The 17838-nt window shown below is 45.1% G+C and overlaps 1 protein-coding gene across 1 annotated transcript; it reads left to right on the top strand.

Moving 5' to 3' along the window:
• The first annotated feature begins 24 nt into the window (after positions 1–24).
• Positions 25–15917, top strand: LOC5509828 (smad nuclear-interacting protein 1). Its single transcript, XM_001630237.3, has 10 exons — positions 25–213; positions 437–710; positions 984–1029; positions 1142–1184; positions 2503–2614; positions 7023–7113; positions 9482–9534; positions 11186–11295; positions 12814–12904; positions 14165–15917. Exons 1-10 carry the CDS (start codon positions 125–127, stop codon positions 14294–14296), a joined length of 1041 nt encoding a protein of 346 aa, XP_001630287.2. The 5' UTR covers positions 25–124; the 3' UTR covers positions 14297–15917.
• Positions 15918–17838: the final 1921 nt, after the last annotated feature.

Here is a 17838-nt window from a genome sequence, read left to right as displayed (position 1 = left end):
ATTTATGGTCAGCCTGTGTTGAAATTGCTTCCGTCCCAGGCCCCTAGGTGTTGAATTTCAATTAAAAATGGCGGCATTTTGAGTTAGATTCTCGATACCACGTTTATTGATTATTTTATACGCGATGGAGCGCGGCAGAAGAGATAGATCTAGATCGCCTATTCGTGACAAGGATAAAGAGAGACACGGAGACCGACGAGATCGAGATGAAAGGTAAATTTAACAAACAATTTTTTCCCAAAACACAGATTCAAAACTGCAACAGAGCAGTGCTAGTTTGCTGTTTTGAGATATAATTATACTTTCACGAAACGCTTACTTGTACTTAAACATCATATAATTACATATTTTCAATGAAATCGTTCTTGAGATTCGTTCTAAACAGCTTTGGTGGCAGTAAACAGGATGTTGTAATCTTGAATTGTTCTTTTTTAAGGGGGAGAGAACCACGAAGTCACGGAGAGACAAGCAGAGGGTCACTACCCCGAGACAAACCACGAGGCGACCATAGGCCTAGACACCCACAAGAAGAGAGGAGAGAACGACCAGACAGGGACTTAGACAGAGAAAGAACCCGAGACCACGATAGACATAGTCGTCATGACAACAGAAGAAATGACAGGAGGGCTAACAGCCAACAACAAAGCGCTATGGAAGGTAGAGGTGGGCGGGTGCCGAGAGATGATGGACAGGACAGTGGAAGGGAGCGGGTTAGTAGCAACCAATCATTGCTGTTTTTTGTTGTGATAAAGCTCTTCTCTTGCTTTCTATTTCATCTGAAACTCAATAGAAGTGTTATAATGCAATCCACTGTAGTTTAAATGTAAAGTCAACAACCAAGATTTGAATAATGTTGTATACAATATCATTAAATCATAATTTTTTCCCATATATTTCAATTTAATTCTGCTGGGCCCTAAGTTCAGTTTCATGTATAATGGCTCCACTGTATCTGCTAGATTAAGAAACCATTTTTTTTGCAGCCAAGAAACAATAGAAGGCAAGACAAGGACCAAGACAGGCTAAGAGGTTAATAGTTAGTTATTTGAATATAAAAGAAAGGTCAGTTTTTGGTGCATTGTTATATACAGGATACAAGTGCGTGGGCAACAGTGATGTGTTAACAGTTTGCATTCTACAGGTCAAAGAAGGGAGACAAGGAGTGGCGCTGATCGTTTAGGAGAGTGAGTATAGCAAAACCCAATTTGCATTATTATTAGGCAATAAGACAATGTAGTACATCGTGAACTGTAAAATATTACCCTCCATGTTTCAATCAAAGGCTCTCTGAGCCAACTCGTGAATGAAAATGTATTTTCCTTGTTATGTTGGTGCATAAAAGATATACAGAATAGTGAACAAAGCATGAACACATCCAAGATGCTGAGAGTTCATATGTAAAAATGTCCTTATACCTTTTTTTCTTTTCGATACCATGACACACCAAGAACAGTATAATTAATTATTATCAAAAAAATAAAATAAAAAATAAATTAGTGCCCTCAGTGGGAATCGAACCCTGAAAGCTGCTAGACTAACATGCCATTAGTGAGTTGACCAGTAACTTAAATTATTTTATTACTATTGGTATAGCAAGATCGAAAAGCTTTTTGCTAGCATGTCAAATTTCAGCATATTCTTTCCAGAAACAAAATGAAATACCTGCAATAATTGATCACGCTACTGTCATACAATGTGTTTTACGCTACAAACATTCTAGATAAGCGCAAAATCGTTATTCGATGAAGAAGCGGGGGCCATATGTTTGTACAAGTTTTGTTTGATATTTCGTTTAGTTGATTGGGAAGAATTGTGAAAAAGTAATTTGTGGAAATCTATTCTCTTCTATTTTGTCCTTTAAACAGAGGCTTTTTTCTTATTACCCTGCAACCAGAAACCCAGCTAACAGATCCTTTTCCTTATTTTCTCGGACTTCCAGCACAATTTCAGACAAACAACACAAAAACCCAGAGACGCGAATCAGCAAGTACTAAAAGAAAGAGAATTAAAAGCTTTGCTAGCATTTTACTTGTTTTGTTTGCAAAATAACAACTTTTATTGAACTGAACCGTAGAAGATCGATTAATGTTGGTGGTGAAGGCGCATGCGCACTCTCAACCCACATGGAAGTCTTTTCTGAAAATACTAGCCTATGTAGCGGCCACAGGTAGATGCCAAAGCCATTTTATAGGACTAAGCTTTAACTGGAAGTTGAACACTGGAAGTTTACAGGATGACCTAAGGATTGCTGTGTTGCAAAAGCACAGAAAGACCATAAAAAGTTTACAGATTAGTGATCCAATGATGGAGTGACATCAGACTCCCCACAATAACTTGTACATGCTTCGCATTTCCGAGTTAAAAACCACCAATAATGAATAATTCAACCAGCAAAAATAGTGCAAGCCGACACATTTGATAACAAGCTTGGTTAAACCATCTTGACCACAGGGTTAAGTATGAATGTTTTGAAATATGTTCATCGGCTGCTTTATTTCTCAGGTACTTGGCCAGTGAAGGCAACAATGAAGAGGAAGGAGAGGTAGCAGCTCCAACAGAGAAACCAAACTATGAGCTATCAGGAAAGCTTACTGAGTACACCAACACATACAAGGTAACTACGAGCTATCAGGAAAGCTTACTGAGTACACCAACACGTACAAGGTAACTATGAGCTATCAGGAAAGCTTACTGAGTACACCAACACATACAAGGTAACTATGAGCTATCAGGAAAGCTTACTGAGTACACCAACACGTACAAGGTAACTATGAGCTATAAGGAAAGCTTACTGGGTACACCAACAAGTACAAGGTAACTATGAGCTATCAGGAAAGCTTACTGAGTACACCAACACGTACAAGGTAACTATGAGCTATCAGGAAAGCTTACTGAGTACACCAACACGTACAAGGTAACTATGAGCTATCAGGAAAGCTTACTGAGTACACCAACACGTACAAGGTAGCTATGAGCTATCAGGAAAGCTTACTGAGTACACCAACACGTACAAGGTAACTATGAGCTATCAGGAAAGCTTACTGAGTACACCAACACGTACAAGGTAACTATGAGCTATCAAGGAAAGCTTACTGAGTACACCAACACCTACAAGGTAACTTGAGCTTCGAAACCATTTGGAATATTATTATTTTCAATAGCCTGTCGGTAGATTTACAAATACATCCTTTTTTCAATGACTAACTTCTCTGTTGCTTGTTTGTGATGCGAATTCAGACTGGGACACTTCTATGTATTCTCTCCAAACCTGCCATCATTTTATATCATCACACAAGAATCGTGATTGGTTTGCTTGCCCTGGCATGAACAGTTCTCAAAATATGGTACCCAAAATTTGATAGGCTAAAATCTGGAAAGGTGTGCAGTTCGAATCTGAGTAGCCCCTACAGGCGGGGAGCATTGTGTGGCTTCGACTATGTACTTGGGGCTGCAAAGGGGTCCACTGTACTGTATTGATAACTTGGAATAGAAAATAGAGAGGAATGAATCCATTTCATTAATCTAGAATTGTGAATTTAATCATTTAACTCAGCCATCGTCTCTGAATGACAAGCGTACATACCGTGGTCCTGAGGAGCCAGGCTTCCTATTATAAAACATAGTGATTTTAATTATTTATCTCCCCCCAAGTCTTTAGTGTTCTTGAGCTGGGGAACATATAAGATTGATCAAATAACATTGTATAATAACAAAACAGTGACAGGGAAACGGTGATCGTAACAGTTAGCATGTTAGTTGCTATAGTTCAGTGTTTATACTTAGGTCTCATTTAATCCTGGGCTGTGTAGTCCATCAGTCCATCTTGGTAGGTGTCACAGACTTGTGTGTTGTGGGTGGCGTGGCACACGCTAGCAGAGGAGGTGTGTCAAATTGCTGCTGCATGGCAGTTGGTGTGGCTGGTGCTTGTGGGGTTTGGGGTTCCTGGCTAAGTGTTAGGTTCAGGATCCTTGTGCTGGTCACCTTTGCTTGTGGTCACCACATCAGGCTGGTTCAGGATCCTTGTGCTGGTCACCTTTGCTTGTGGTCACCACATCAGGCTGGTTCAGGATCCTTGTTCTGGTCTACTTTGTTTGTGGTCACCACATCAGGCTGGTGAGGGATCCTTGTTCTGGTCTCCTTTGTTTGTGGTCACCACATCAGGCTGGTGAGGGATCCTTGTGCTGGTCTCCTTTGCTTGTGGTCACCACATCAGGCTGGTGAGGGATCCTTGTTCTGGTCTACTTTGCTTGTGGTCACCACATCAGGCTGGTGAGGGATCCTTGTGCAGGTCTACTTTGCTTGTGGTCACCACATCAAACTGGTGAGGGATCCTTGTTCTGGTCTCCTTTGCTTGTGGTCACCACATCAGGCTGGTGAGGGATCCTTGTTCTGGTCTCCTTTGTTTGTGGTCACCACATCAGGCTGGTGAGGGATCCTTGTTCTGGTCTCCTTTGCTTGTGGTCACCACATCAGGCTGGTGAGGGATCCTTGTTCTGGTCTCCTTTGTTTGTGGTCACCACATCAGGCTGGTGAGGGATCCTTGTGCTGGTCTCCTTTGCTTGTGGTCACCACATCAGGCTGGTGGGGGATCCTTGTTCTGGTCTCCTTTGCTTGTGGTCACCACATCAGGCTGGTGAGGGATCCTTGTTCTGGTCTCTTTTGCTTGTGGTCACCACATCAGGCTGGTGAGGGATCCTTGTGCTGGTCTACTTTGCTTGTGGTCACCACATCAGGCTGGTGAGGGATCCTTGTGCTGGTCTACTTTGCTTGTGGTCACCACATCAGGCTGGTGAGGGATCCTTGTGCTGGTCTACTTTGCTTGTGGTCACCACATCAGGCTGGTGAGGGATCCTTGTGCTGGTCTCCTTTGCTTGTGGTCACCACATCAGGCTGGTGAGGGATCCTTGTTCTGGTCTCCTTTGCTTGTGGTCACCACATCAGGCTGGTGAGGGATCCTTGTTCTGGTCTCCTTTGCTTGTGGTCACCACATCAGGCTGGTGAGGGATCCTTGTTCTGGTCTCCTTTGCTTGTGGTCACCACATCAGGCTGGTGAGGGATCCTTGTTCTGGTCTCCTTTGCTTGTGGTCACCACATCAGGCTGGTGAGGGATCCTTTTTCTGGTCTCCTTTGCTTGTGGTCACCACATCAGGCTGGTGAGGGATCCTTGTTCTGGTCTCCTTTGCTTGTGGTCACCACATCAGGCTGGTGAGGGATCCTTGTTCTGGTCTCCTTTGCTTGTGGTCACCACATCAGGCTGGTGAGGGATCCTTGTGCTGGTCTACTTTGCTTGTGGTCACCACATCAGGCTGGTGAGGGATCCTTGTGCTGGTCTACTTTGCTTGTGGTCACCACATCAGGCTGGTGATGGATCCTTGTTCTGGTCTCCTTTGCTTGTGGTCACCACATCAGGCTGGTGAGGGATCCTTGTTCTGGTCTCCTTTGCTTGTGGTCACCACATCAGGCTGGTGAGGGATCCTTGTTCTGGTCTCCTTTGCTTGTGGTCACCACATCAGGCTGGTGGGGGATCCTTGTTCTGGTCTCCTTTGCTTGTGGTCACCACATCAGGCTGGTGAGGGATCCTTGTTCTGGTCTCCTTTGCTTGTGGTCACCACATCAGGCTGGTGAGGGATCCTTGTGCTGGTCTACTTTGCTTGTGGTCACCACATCAGGCTGGTGAGGGATCCTTGTGCTGGTCTCCTTTGCTTGTGGTCACCACATCAGGCTGGTGAGGGATCCTTGTTCTGGTCTCCTTTGCTTGTGGTCACCACATCAGGCTGGTGATGGATCCTTTTTCTGGTCTCCTTTGCTTGTGGTCACCACATCAGGCTGGTGAGGGATCCTTGTTCTGGTCTCCTTTGCTTGTGGTCACCACATCAGGCTGGTGAGGGATCCTTGTTCTGGTCTCCTTTGCTTGTGGTCACCACATCAGGCTGGTGAGGGATCCTTGTGCTGGTCTACTTTGCTTGTGGTCACCACATCAGGCTGGTGAGGGATCCTTGTGCTGGTCTCCTTTGTTTGTGGTCACCACATCAGGCTGGTGAGGGATCCTTGTGCTGGTCTCCTTTGCTTGTGGTCACCACTTCAGGCTGGTGAGGGATCCTTGTGCTGGTCTACTTTGCTTGTGGTCACCACATCAGGCTGGTGAGGGATCCTTGTGCTGGTCTCCTTTGCTTGTGGTCACCACATCAGGCTGGTGAGGGATCCTTGTGCTGGTCTCCTTTGCTTGTGGTCACCACATCAGGCTGGTGAGGGGGCTTGTGCTTGCCGTTGATCTTGTAGTGAACAGGAGGTCAGCCATGATGGTGAGACAAGGCGGTGGGCTATGGACCGGGATGTATTGTCGCAGGAATTTTCTGTTCTGTAGGGTAATTCTGCCCAACCATCCATGCGAATAACATATTGGTCATATTGACAGACTTCGACAACAATCCCTGTCTTGTCCCATTTTGTCGGGTGGTTGCCAGTTTGGTTCTGTACGTGTACATGGTTGGGGGGAGATGTCTGGTATGTTCTCCCCATCTCTCTGCAAGTTTCATGTGCCTGTTTTGTAAGGCATTCTCCCAAACTGCTAAGGTGTCTTCCCAATTGGTGTGTGGCTTGTAGTGTCCAGGGAGCATTGGTATGAAGTCCCTGATGAGACGGCCTAACATAAATTGAGCTGGGGAGAGTTTGGTGTTGGGGTTGGGAGTGTTCCTGTATTGAAAAATGGCACGTTGAAGGGAGCCTGTGTCGAGATTTCCTTGGTTATTAAGCACTTCATGGTTTGACTCCCACCTCTGCATAGCAATTTGAATTTGGGAATGCCAAAGATGAAAGACATTGATGAACTCCCCACTCTTTAAGGAAAGTGTGTGGGTGTGTGAAAGTGCGTGGGTGTTTTATTAACATTGTACAAATCAGTTTCAAACAACTATTCTACAAGCTTCCTGTACTACGATCATTAAGGTTTTCCTACAGTATATTAGTGTAAAAGAAAAAGATATTAAGAATAACTCCATGATAAGCATGTTTTTTTATGTTAGGGTGTAGTCATCAAGTACAATGAACCCCCTGAGGCAAGAAAGCCTAACACAAGATGGCGTCTTTACCCATTCAAAGGAGAGGAGTCTCTACGTATGTATATCTCATGACTCATGAGAAAGTCCTAATGTCTTGACCTGCAAAAGGGGATCTACTTATTGTCGTATTCTATTTGTTCATTTGAGTAGAAGGGCCCTGGCCTTTCTCAAGGTCATTTTAATGTCTTATGAACCTTCCATCAGATTTACCAGGGCCAGTGACCCTGTCTCTCCTCCCCTCCCTCCCTTAACCAGTACTTATGACCCCCTCACTCTTCCCCACCCTCCCTTAACCCGTACTTGTGACACCCTCTCTCCTCCCCACCCTCCCATAACCAGTACTTGTGACACCCTCTCTCCTCCCCACCCTCCCATAATCAGTACTTTTGACACCCTCTCTCCTCCCCACCCTCCCTTAACCAGTACTTGTGACCCCCTCACTCTCCCCCACCCTCCCATAATCAGTTCTTGTGAACCCCTCACTCTCCCCCACCCTCCCTTAACCAGTACTTATGACCCCCTCACTCTCCCCCACCCTCCCTTAACCAGTACTTGTGGCCCCCTCTCTCCTCCCCCACCCTAACTTAACCAGTACTTGTGACCCCCTCTCTCCTCCCCCACCCCCCCTTAACCAGTACTTATGACCCCCTCACTCTTCCCCACCCTCCCTTAACCAGTACTTGTGACACCCTCTCTCCTCCCCTCCCTCCCTTAACCAGTACTTATGACCCCCTCTCTCCTCCCTTTCCTCCCTTAACCAGTACTTGTGACCCCCTCTCTCCTCCCCTCCCTCACTTAACCAGTACTTGTGACCCCCTCTCTCCTCTCCACCCTCCCTTAACCAGTTCTCGTGACCCCCTCTCTCCTCCCCACCCTCCCTTAACCAGTACTTGTGACCCACTCTCTCCTCCCCCACCCTCCCTTAACCAGTACTTGTGACCCACTCTCTCCTCCCCCACCCTCCCTTAACCAGTACTTGTGACCCCCTCACTCCTCCCCACCCTCCCTTAACCAGTTCTTGTGACCCCCTCTCTCTCCCCCACCCTCCCTTAACCAGTACTTGTGACCCCTTCTCTCCTCCACACCCTCCCTTAACCAGTACTTGTGACCCCTTCTCTCCCCCCCACTCTCCCATAACCAGTACTTGTGACCCCCTCTCTCTCCCCCACCCTCCCATAACCAGTACTTGTGACCCCCTCTCTCCTCCCCACCCTCCCATAATCAGTACTTGTGACCCCCTCACTCTTCCCCACCCTCCCTTAACCAGTACTTATGACCCCCTCACTCTTCCCCACCCTCCCTTAACCAGTACTTGTGACCCCCTCTCTCCTCCCCACCCTCCCTTTACCAGTACTTATGACCCCCTCACTCTCCCCCACCCTCCCTTAACCAGTACTTATGACCCCCTCTCTCCTCCCCTCCCTCCCTTAACCAGTACTTGTGACCCCCTCTCTCCTCCCCACCCTCCCTTAACCAGTACTTATGACCCCCTCACTCTCCCCACCCTCCCATAATCAGTACTTGTGACCCCCTCTCTCCTCTCCACCCTCCCATAACCAGTACTTGTGACCCCCTCTCTCCTCCCCACCCTTCCCTAACCAGTACTTGTGACCCCCTCTCTACTCCCCACCCTCCCTTAACCAGTACTTGTGACCCCCTCTCTCCTCCCCACCCTTCCCTAACCAGTACTTGTGACCCCCTCTCTCCTCCCCACCCTCCCTTTACCAGTACTTATGACCCCCTCACCCTCCCCACCCTCCCATAACCAGTACTTTCGACCCCCTCACTCTTCCCCACCCTCCCTTAACCAGTACTTGTGACCCCCTCTCTCTCCCCCACCCTCCCATAATCAGCACTTATGACCCCCTCACTCTTCCCCACCCTCACATAATCAGTACTTATGACCCCCTCTCTCCTCCCCACCCTCCCTTAACCAGTACTTATGACACCCTCTCTCCTCCCCACCCTCCCATAACCAGTACTTATGACCCCCTCACTCTTCTTCACCCTCCCTTAACCAGTACTTGTGACCCCCTCTCTTCTCCCCACCCTCCCTTAACCAGTACTTATGACCCCCTCACTCTTCCCCACCCTCCCTTAACCAGTACTTATGACCTCCTCTCTCCTCCCCACACTCCCTTAACCAGTACTTATGACCCCCTCACTCTTCCCCACCCTCCCATAACCAGTACTTATGACCCCCTCTCTCCTCCCCTCCCTCCCTAAACGGTACTTGTGCTATTTTCTATATAGCACAAAATGTTCCCTTCAGATTGCCCCTCCCTTCTTCACATTTAGAATATTATTTTCAATTACAGAGCCTGAATTTTGGGCTGATCTACTGAGTTGCACTGTTTATGTGTAAAGCTCTTTATTTCTATCTTCTTTTGAGAGTTTTGATAGTGTGTTTTATATTGTTTTAGCGGTCATGTATATTCACCGACAAAGTGCGTATCTACTGGGAAGACAAAGACATGTAAGTTGCTAATTTTTAGCCCAAGGGATTTGCAAAGTTAAAGAAAATTTAAGAAAACTCAAGAAGTGGGTCAAGGGTGAAAAAAAAAGAAAATTGGAAAATCAAAAAAGAAATTGCTGAGATTTTTGCTATAGTTTTATTGCGTATTTTTTTCATTATTTTCATCTCAGTTTGCCATTTTTTGAGAATGCATTTTTTTCTATTAACCTATGGCAATATTTACAAAAAAAGTACATGTATTTGGGTTGGTGTTAGTGGTGGTGGGTCACCTCTATCATGCTTTTTCTAGTCAGAAACCTGCTATTTAGGCTAAAACAGCCACACAGCAAAGTTTTTTCTCCTTTAACACATTGACCCCTCAACCGGCCTGTACCGGCTTTGGGAAGTACCCACAACCCCAAAAATTCATAAATGCAAACTAAACACAACAAGATGAAGATACTCAGGCATCAGTCTAAGGGATAAATGGTCTTGAAGATATGCATCCAACCAAGGTGTTGGCAACTACTCTTAAGCCAAATAATAGCACTGGTTCTTTGACAAATTTCAAATCAAACAAGGAAAGAAAAGCAGAATCACCCCTCTCAATAAAACGCTCAAAATACAACACAAGGGAGAGAGATCAGCAAACACAGCTCAAGACACAAATAGATACCTTTATTCTGATCCTCCAGGTTCATTTCCATGGCCTCAAAACACAATGTCCACTCCTTGAAGGCTTGTAAAACCACGAAGATGCCTTTACGGATTGCAAAGCATTCTGGGAGATCCAGGGGAAAATTCACGAGGGGAGGGCCAGTCAACACTCCTCTCCCCAAAGTGAGATGGTTTTTTATAAGTCTTTTCACCCCGAAGCCAAACAAATCAATTCCAGGTCATACAGACCCAGAATAGCAGTGTAAACAATTTTGGAATCAATTTGGTTTCAGAAAAGACAGCATTTAGGAGAGCTGTGGTGATTCATTAGAAATTTTTTTTCCCATCCAGGCAAAGTCAAACAAGAAAAAATCATCATGAATCCACCTTTGCTTGCAAATATCCATAAGCAAAGCACTCAGTTATGCCCCAAAAGATTTCATGATGTCATGAGACACTCTCCTAATATGCTCATAGCTGTATTTTTGATGAAAAATACAAGCAACCACCAACTTGTGCTGGCTTCAGCACAATGACAAGGGATTAAAAGTGGGGACCGCAAAGCACTGTTGGAAAGCTTGGATACCGCTGACTAGGTGCAGCTGTGTTTGACTTTGACGGGCTGTATAAAACTCAGGATAAGGGGGGAGGTATCTGTTTTCAGTCTGTTTTTTTGTAAATTCAGCTAAAAAATAGCCAGGAGTCAATGGGTTAATTACTGTAAGCTGTGCAGCTAGCCACAGCATAATCTATTACACAATTTCAAGGTTTTTTACAACTAAAAGTGCATCATGCTGCAAAAATGGTTTTGCAAAATGTTTAATTCTGTCTAACAAAATATTGAAGAATATATTATTCAGGTAAGGTTATTGCTACTATTTAAACCTCAAAAGGGTCATTTAGTTTATTCTGCATAGTTTTCAAGATTTCCAAAATCAATTGTCTGAAATCAATTGGCATCAGTTGTCCCTTATACTGTATATCTTCTAAAAGCTTATTTTCATGCTTTTTGTAGATTGCTGACATTCCTATAGATCACCCCTCCTGCTCCAAGCAGCATGCTATTCTACAGTATCGACTTGTTAACTACGAGAAACCTGATGGATCTAAAGGACGAAGAGTCAAGTATGTCCAAAATATTATCTGTCGTTTTTTTTCTTTCCACACTCCAGCACCTAGTCCAGACCTGGGACTCTCTTTGCGCTCGACATTCTGGCTCGCTCGAAAGAGGGCCCAGTATTTATTGCATGCACATGCGCGAAAATACACCAATCAGCGATCTTCGCAGCAAAAGTTAAAAAACAAGCGCGCGCAATAACTGATGTGCATAAGGTGAGTCGATTCCCGCTAGACCTTGTCTGGTGCAGGGCATCGAAAATAGATCATTGCTAAGTTAAAAAGAATGTTTTATAAATGTGAGGATAATATAACAAATGTAAGGACATAACAACAAGATAAAATATGTTTGAAAACTAAATTTAAAAACAGTGCGGGCTCGTTTGAAATGACTCTATTATTGTACTAAAGCGCGCGCATAAAAATATAACGAAAAACTGAAAAGTTCATTGATTTATATCTTTTTCAGACTCTAATAATCATCTGTCCCGTTCCAAGAAAAGATTGGCAATCAATTATTAGCCCGAACAAACAAAATTAGCGTAATATTTCTGAAACAAACCCTCGCTTGTCCCTTCCGCAGCCATCTTGAACTAAGCAACCACGCCACACCGCATATATGTGGCGTATTTTTGTGCATGCGCATGCCAGAATGTCGACCGCAAAGACAGTCCCAGGTCTGGACTATCCAGCACCCTGCACCATTTCCTAGACAACAACAGCCGCGCTGGTTGAATTAAGCTCTGTAGCCCTTAATATAATATTTAGAGAATTTATGTGCACCACCTATTTGTGCTTATTTGGGGAACGAAAATCAGTCATATTTGCATGTTAGCAAGAGGGATGTAAAAAAGCCGCGTGGGGCCTAGGTTCCAGTAGGTTTTCCTTCTTCTTCAAATGTAGCTTTTTATAGCTATTTAAATGTTTTTTTTTTGGCTCGGAATTCTATAGAATACAGCTTAAATGATATAAATCGTTTTCAACGTTTTGATCTATTTTTGTCTCAAGAAAAGGTATGAAAATCTTACCACAGGGTACCCGCAGCACCAGATTTTTAGAAAGATAATTGCTTTTTATCTATGGATCCGCTAATGGTACCGGTGGGCACCGGTCTCGAAATTGATCACCATCCCTTAGACTATATTTATACAGTTTATATAGTTTCCAAGACTTGCATGCCATTACCATTTTGGGGGGTAAAACGTTCAATCAAAGTATAATGAAAAAGAAGAGTGTAAATGAAGTGTAAAACGAATCTTTATACCCGACAGCTCAACTGGGGGGGGGGGGGGTGCAGGGTGCGCGCACCCCCCTTGGCGGCCAAAAAATGGGTCATTTCTTATTAAGGAATCTTTAAATATTGTGATTTTTCCATGTGATACCCCCCCCCCTCCCCGGCAAATCCTGGGAGAGCGCCTGGTGACCATATGCACATCACCAGTTACCATGTGGTCCATCTCACAAGTAATCTGGTTTTACTTGTTGAACTCTGTTAGTAAGTATCTAACTTTGCTTGCTTTCCGCAAGGCCTTACGTGTTGGATCTTGACTCTGCGAATGGCACATTTCTCAATAACCAGAAAGTTGAACCAAGGAGATACTATGAGCTAAAGGAAAGGGTAAGACTCTTACTCCATGTTTTGATTTGAATTTAGCACTTGCCCTTGTAATAGTTATTGGATTTGGTCAATGTTGAACAAACCTTTATAATGAAAAAGGTAGTATATTCAAACGCACATAACAATGACAACAATTACCTATATCATATATCATATATGGAAAATAATGGAAATATAGTAAAGATGTTCACTTACCTATATCATATATGGAAAATAATGGAAATATAGTAAAGATGTTCACCTCTCTACCTTGACACAATTCTCGCTGCTAGTCTTTAGAGGTTCCCTACCCTCTAACACTTGGCTGGTGCCCACTCACTTGTACCCTTGTACCCTACTTGCCTGCTTCCATCGCGTTCTAACTGTATTCAACTTTGACCCACTTCCTGATAGCAGGACGTCCTGTACTGTTTGTATCTCACTCGGGACTCACTTGGCTGTTTGTATCTAACTCAGGACTCACTTGGCTGTTTGTAGGACGTCCTGTCCTGTTTGTATAACACTCGGGACTCACTTGGCTGTTTGTAGGACCTCCTGTCCTGGTTGTATAACACTCGGGACTATCTTGGCTGTTTGTATCTAACTCGGGACTTACTTGGCTGTTTGTATCTCACTCGGGACTGACTTGGCTGTTTGTATCTAACTCGGGACTTACTTGGCTGTTTGTAGGATGTCCTGTCCTGTTTGTATATCACTCGGGACTCACTTGGCTGTTTGTATCTACCTCGGGACTTACTTGGCTGTTTTTAGGACGTCCTGTCCTGTTTGTATAACACTCGGGACTATCTTGGCTGGTTGTATCTAACTCGGGAATCACTTGGCTGTTTGTAGGACGTCCTGTCCTGTCCTGTTTTGTATCTACCTCACGACCCATGCACACGCATCTTTGTACAGTAGGACGTCCTTATTGTATCTTTAGACTCTTGACTCTTTTCTGCTTCTACGACGTCCTGTCCTGTTTTGTATCTACCTCACGGCCCATGCTCACGCATCTTTGTACAGTAGGACGTCCTGATTGTATCTTTAGACTCTTGACTCTTTCCTGCTTCTACGACGTCCTGTCCTGTTTTGTATCTACCTCACGGCCCATGCACACGCATCTTAGTACAGTAGGACGTCCTTATTGTATCTTCAGACTCTTGACTCTTTCCTGCTTCTACGACGTCCTGTCCTGTTTTGTATCTACCTCACGGCCCATGCACACGCATCTTTGTACAGTAGGACGTCCTTATTGTATGTTTAGACTCTTGACTCTTCTAGGACGTCCTCAAGTTCGGCTTTAGCAGTCGGGAGTATGTACTGCTTCACGAGAAGAGCTCCGTGGGAGAAGGCGAAGACGATGGGAGAAGCGGCGACTCGTCTGGTGGAGAGTCACCACCTGAAGAATCTTAGAAGTCATACACGTACATATCTTAGAAATCGTACAAGCTTCTTAGAACTCGTAAACATCCTAGAACACGTGCAAACATTTTTATACTCCTATTTATGGCGCGCCGTTTGAGGGCGACAAACTTTGAAGTAGCGGGGGCACTTTTTATAAGAGGGCGACAAACTTTGAAGTAGCTGGGGCAGTTTTTATAAGAGGGCGACAAACTTTGAACTAGCGGGGGCAATTCTTATAAGAGGGCGACACAACTTTGAGCTTGGGGTAGCTGTAGTGATTGTTTTGAAGAATCACTTGACTGAGTTTGAAACAGCGGGTGTGCAGTTTCAAAGACAGGGCGACGATTCAAACTAGCGGGGGAAGTTTTTAGAAGAGGGCGACAAACTTTGAAAGAGCGGGGGAAGTTTTTATAAGAGGGCGACGAACTTTGAACTAACGGGGGCAGTTTTTTATCTCAAACGGCGTGCCATATCCTATAAGTGTAGTCACTGTCTATAGACAGGAAAGTCTTAATGCAAACCAGACTGCAGGACTCTAAGAAAAGCTTAAATTTCCATAATTAGCAATCTTGGAATTCGTGCAAACATATCAGACATCAAAGGAAGGAGAAGCGCTTTCACGAGGATTAACACAAATTTTTTCATGAAAACTGGACTATGGCGAGTAGCTCAGGGGGTGAATATGCAAGGGGACCAGGGGGTGAATATGCAAGGGGACCAGGGGGTGAATATGCTAGGGGTTCAGGGAGTGAATATGCAAGAGGCCCAGGGAGTGAATATGGAAGGGGCCCAGAGGGTGAATATGCAAGGGGCCCAGGGGTGAATATGCAAGGACCCAGGGGGTGAATATGCAAGGGGCCCAGGGGGTGAATATGCAAGGGGTCCGAGGGTGAATACGCAAGGGGCCCAGGGGGTGAATATGCAAGGGGCCCAGGGGGTGAATATGCAAGGGGACCAGGGGGTGAATATGCAAGGGGCCCAGGGGGTGAATATGCAAGGGGCCCAGGGTATGAATATGCAAGGGGCCCAGGGGATGAATATGCAAGGGGCCCAGGGGGTTAATATGCAAGGGGACCAGGGGGTGAATATGCAAGGGGCCCAGGGGGTGAATATGCAAGGGGCCCAGGGGGTGAATATGCAAGGGGCCCAGGGGGTGAATATGCAAGGGGCCCAGGGGGTGAATATGCAATGGGCCCAGGGGGTGAATATGCAAGGGGCCCAGGGGGTGAATATGCAAGGGGCCCAGGGGGTGAATATGCAAGGGGCCCAGGGGGTGGATATGCAAGGGGCCCAGGGGGTGAATATGCAATGGGCCCAGGGGGTGAATATGCAATGGGCCCAGGGGGTGAATATGCAATGGGCCCAGGGGGTGAATATGCAACGGGCCCAGGGGGTGAATATGCAAGGGGCCCAGGGGGTGAATATGCAATGGGCCCAGGGGGTGAATATGCAAGGGGCCCAGGGGGTGAATATGCAAGGGGCGCAGGGGCAGAAAGCACTATTCTTTCTTTATTATTATCTCGTCAAAAATCGCAGTTTGTTTATCTTACGATCTATTGGGCAGGACAACTTTTTACTGGTGATACGGCTTGTATTTTGTGGTAATTTTTAATAAAGAAATGTTATAGAACCTGATGACTAGAAATTTAACTTGTTGCTACTCATTTAGATCTTTCTCATGGTCGTTTGAACTTTTCGGTAATTTTCATTTGTCTATCATAATGTGAAAAAAACTACGAAAACCGACAGCACCATTAGTCTACTGCGAAAATTTACGGTTGAGACCACTTGGCCATAATACAACTAGAGGCGCGCATAGAACGCATCGTACTAACAAAGCAATATTTCGCTGCATGCTATCTCAGCATCGAGATGTTCTTGAAATCTGAAGCTGGACGTTCTTATAAAAAATGTTATATTATAAAAGACTGCACACTGACATCCCTGCCGTGAAATATTTCGCTGCCCTTCTGATTGTCTTTTCCTTTTTCATCCGGAAAGCATATGGTTATTGGGTTATTACATTTTCTAGAGTTGATAAGAAATGTTTTCTTTTCCTTTTGCCCATTGTCGGGACTCTTTCATTTAGGAGACAGGCGTCAAATGATAGGCGAATCGTGGTCTATTGAAAATTCTATTTGCCTTTCTTCAAAATATCAATCAAGATTTTCATCATTATTCCGCTAAGTCAGCTCGAGATTAAAGTTCAAACGAGCCTCGCCGAGTAACTACGAATGCTGCAAGAACTGTGTTGAAAATGATACTTGAAGTTTGCAAAGCTCGTCTTCACTCTATGGACGTACATGGATTGGGACTTGTCATCCCTCTTGCGATCATTAACTCCATAGGATCAATCGCCGGAACGATCCTTAACGTTGTGATCTTACTCGCAATTTGGAAAACCCGTCGGCTTCAGACACCTTCACGAATGCTCCTCTGCAGTCTGTCGTTTTCATGTTGTCTAACCGCCGTCGTTGCTGAGAACCTGACTACAGCCTTCCTCGCTTCTTCTTTGGGAGACGATTTCAGCGTCTATTGCTTCCTAGGAATGTCCCTGATGTTCATCGGGTACTTTTTGGTTGCAGTATCGCTTATTACGTTAACATTTATAAGTGTGGATATTTTTCTGGCGATAAAGCTGAAGACGTGCTATAACCGTATTTTGACTGTCAAAAGAGTGGTCACACTTCTTTTGTCTGGCTGGCTTTTCCTTCTCGTGGCTACAGCGACTGCGCTCACTCAAGAATCTCTTTTCAGGAGAATTATTCTTGGTGTTTGCCTTTGTTCTGTTTTGATAGTAACGACTATTTGCTACTCTTACTCCTTTGTTCAACTGAAATCACACTCTTCGAAGGTTGGCCCGCGCAGCTCGACTTCTAATTCTTCACCCTTCAACATCCAGCTATACAAAAAGTCGTTACATACCATGTTCATTTTACAGACATCTACTCTGCTCTGTTTCTTTCCCTTTCTCCTAGTTGTCTTCAGCAGTATGGCGCTACCCAAGGAAGTGTCCCGTGGCCCTGTCGGTTCTAATCTGCTTCACATAAGTGAGTGTTTAGGGATGTTGAACGCGACCGTTAACCCTGTTGTTTGTCTTGTCAGGGCTAGGGATGTGCGGAGAGCAGTTTTGCGACTCGTTAGAAAACGCAACGAGTAAGACTTCCGTATAATACACATCAACACTAAGAGCGAGGTGAAATCACTACTGACGCTATATGGCCACGACCCAGCCAATATGGCCAAGCAATTAATAAATTTGTGTCTTTTGAACTCGGTTAATTCGCCTCGTATGGCCAAGGTACCATTTAGTCCGTTGGGCCAGAAAGTGAGCCCCCCACCCCCTCCTCAGAGATTTTGAGAGGCATCATAAATCATGCGAAAGCCTGAAGTCGGCTGCGAAGGAGACTTCAATTCTACAAATATATGGGCAAAAAGCCCTGGGTTGTCTGTTCAAGGCGAAAACCACAGTGTTCCAGGGTAGCAAACACGTTTGGTAAGACGTAAAGTCGCACGGCGACTGGCAACCCAACTAAACATGTAAATGGTTT

Source organism: Nematostella vectensis, chromosome 1 (assembly GCF_932526225.1).
Source record: "Nematostella vectensis chromosome 1, jaNemVect1.1, whole genome shotgun sequence".
Taxonomy (NCBI): domain Eukaryota; kingdom Metazoa; phylum Cnidaria; class Anthozoa; order Actiniaria; family Edwardsiidae; genus Nematostella; species Nematostella vectensis.
Note: the sequence above shows the minus strand (reverse complement) of the source record. Positions and strands in the feature narration are given on the sequence as shown.

What these genes read in the sequence shown, in the direction of transcription:
- LOC5509828 (XM_001630237.3), top strand. Translation starts at nt 125, where the DNA reads ATGGAGCGCGGCAGAAGAGATAGATCTAGATCGCCTATTCGTGACAAG. An exon ending in GGCGCTGATCGTTTAGGAGA is followed by an intron (nt 1,185 to 2,502) that starts GTGAGTATAGCA and finishes TTTATTTCTCAG; the next exon opens with GTACTTGGCCAGTGAAGGCA. An exon ending in AGTACACCAACACATACAAG is followed by an intron (nt 2,615 to 7,022) that starts GTAACTACGAGC and finishes TTTTTATGTTAG; the next exon opens with GGTGTAGTCATCAAGTACAA.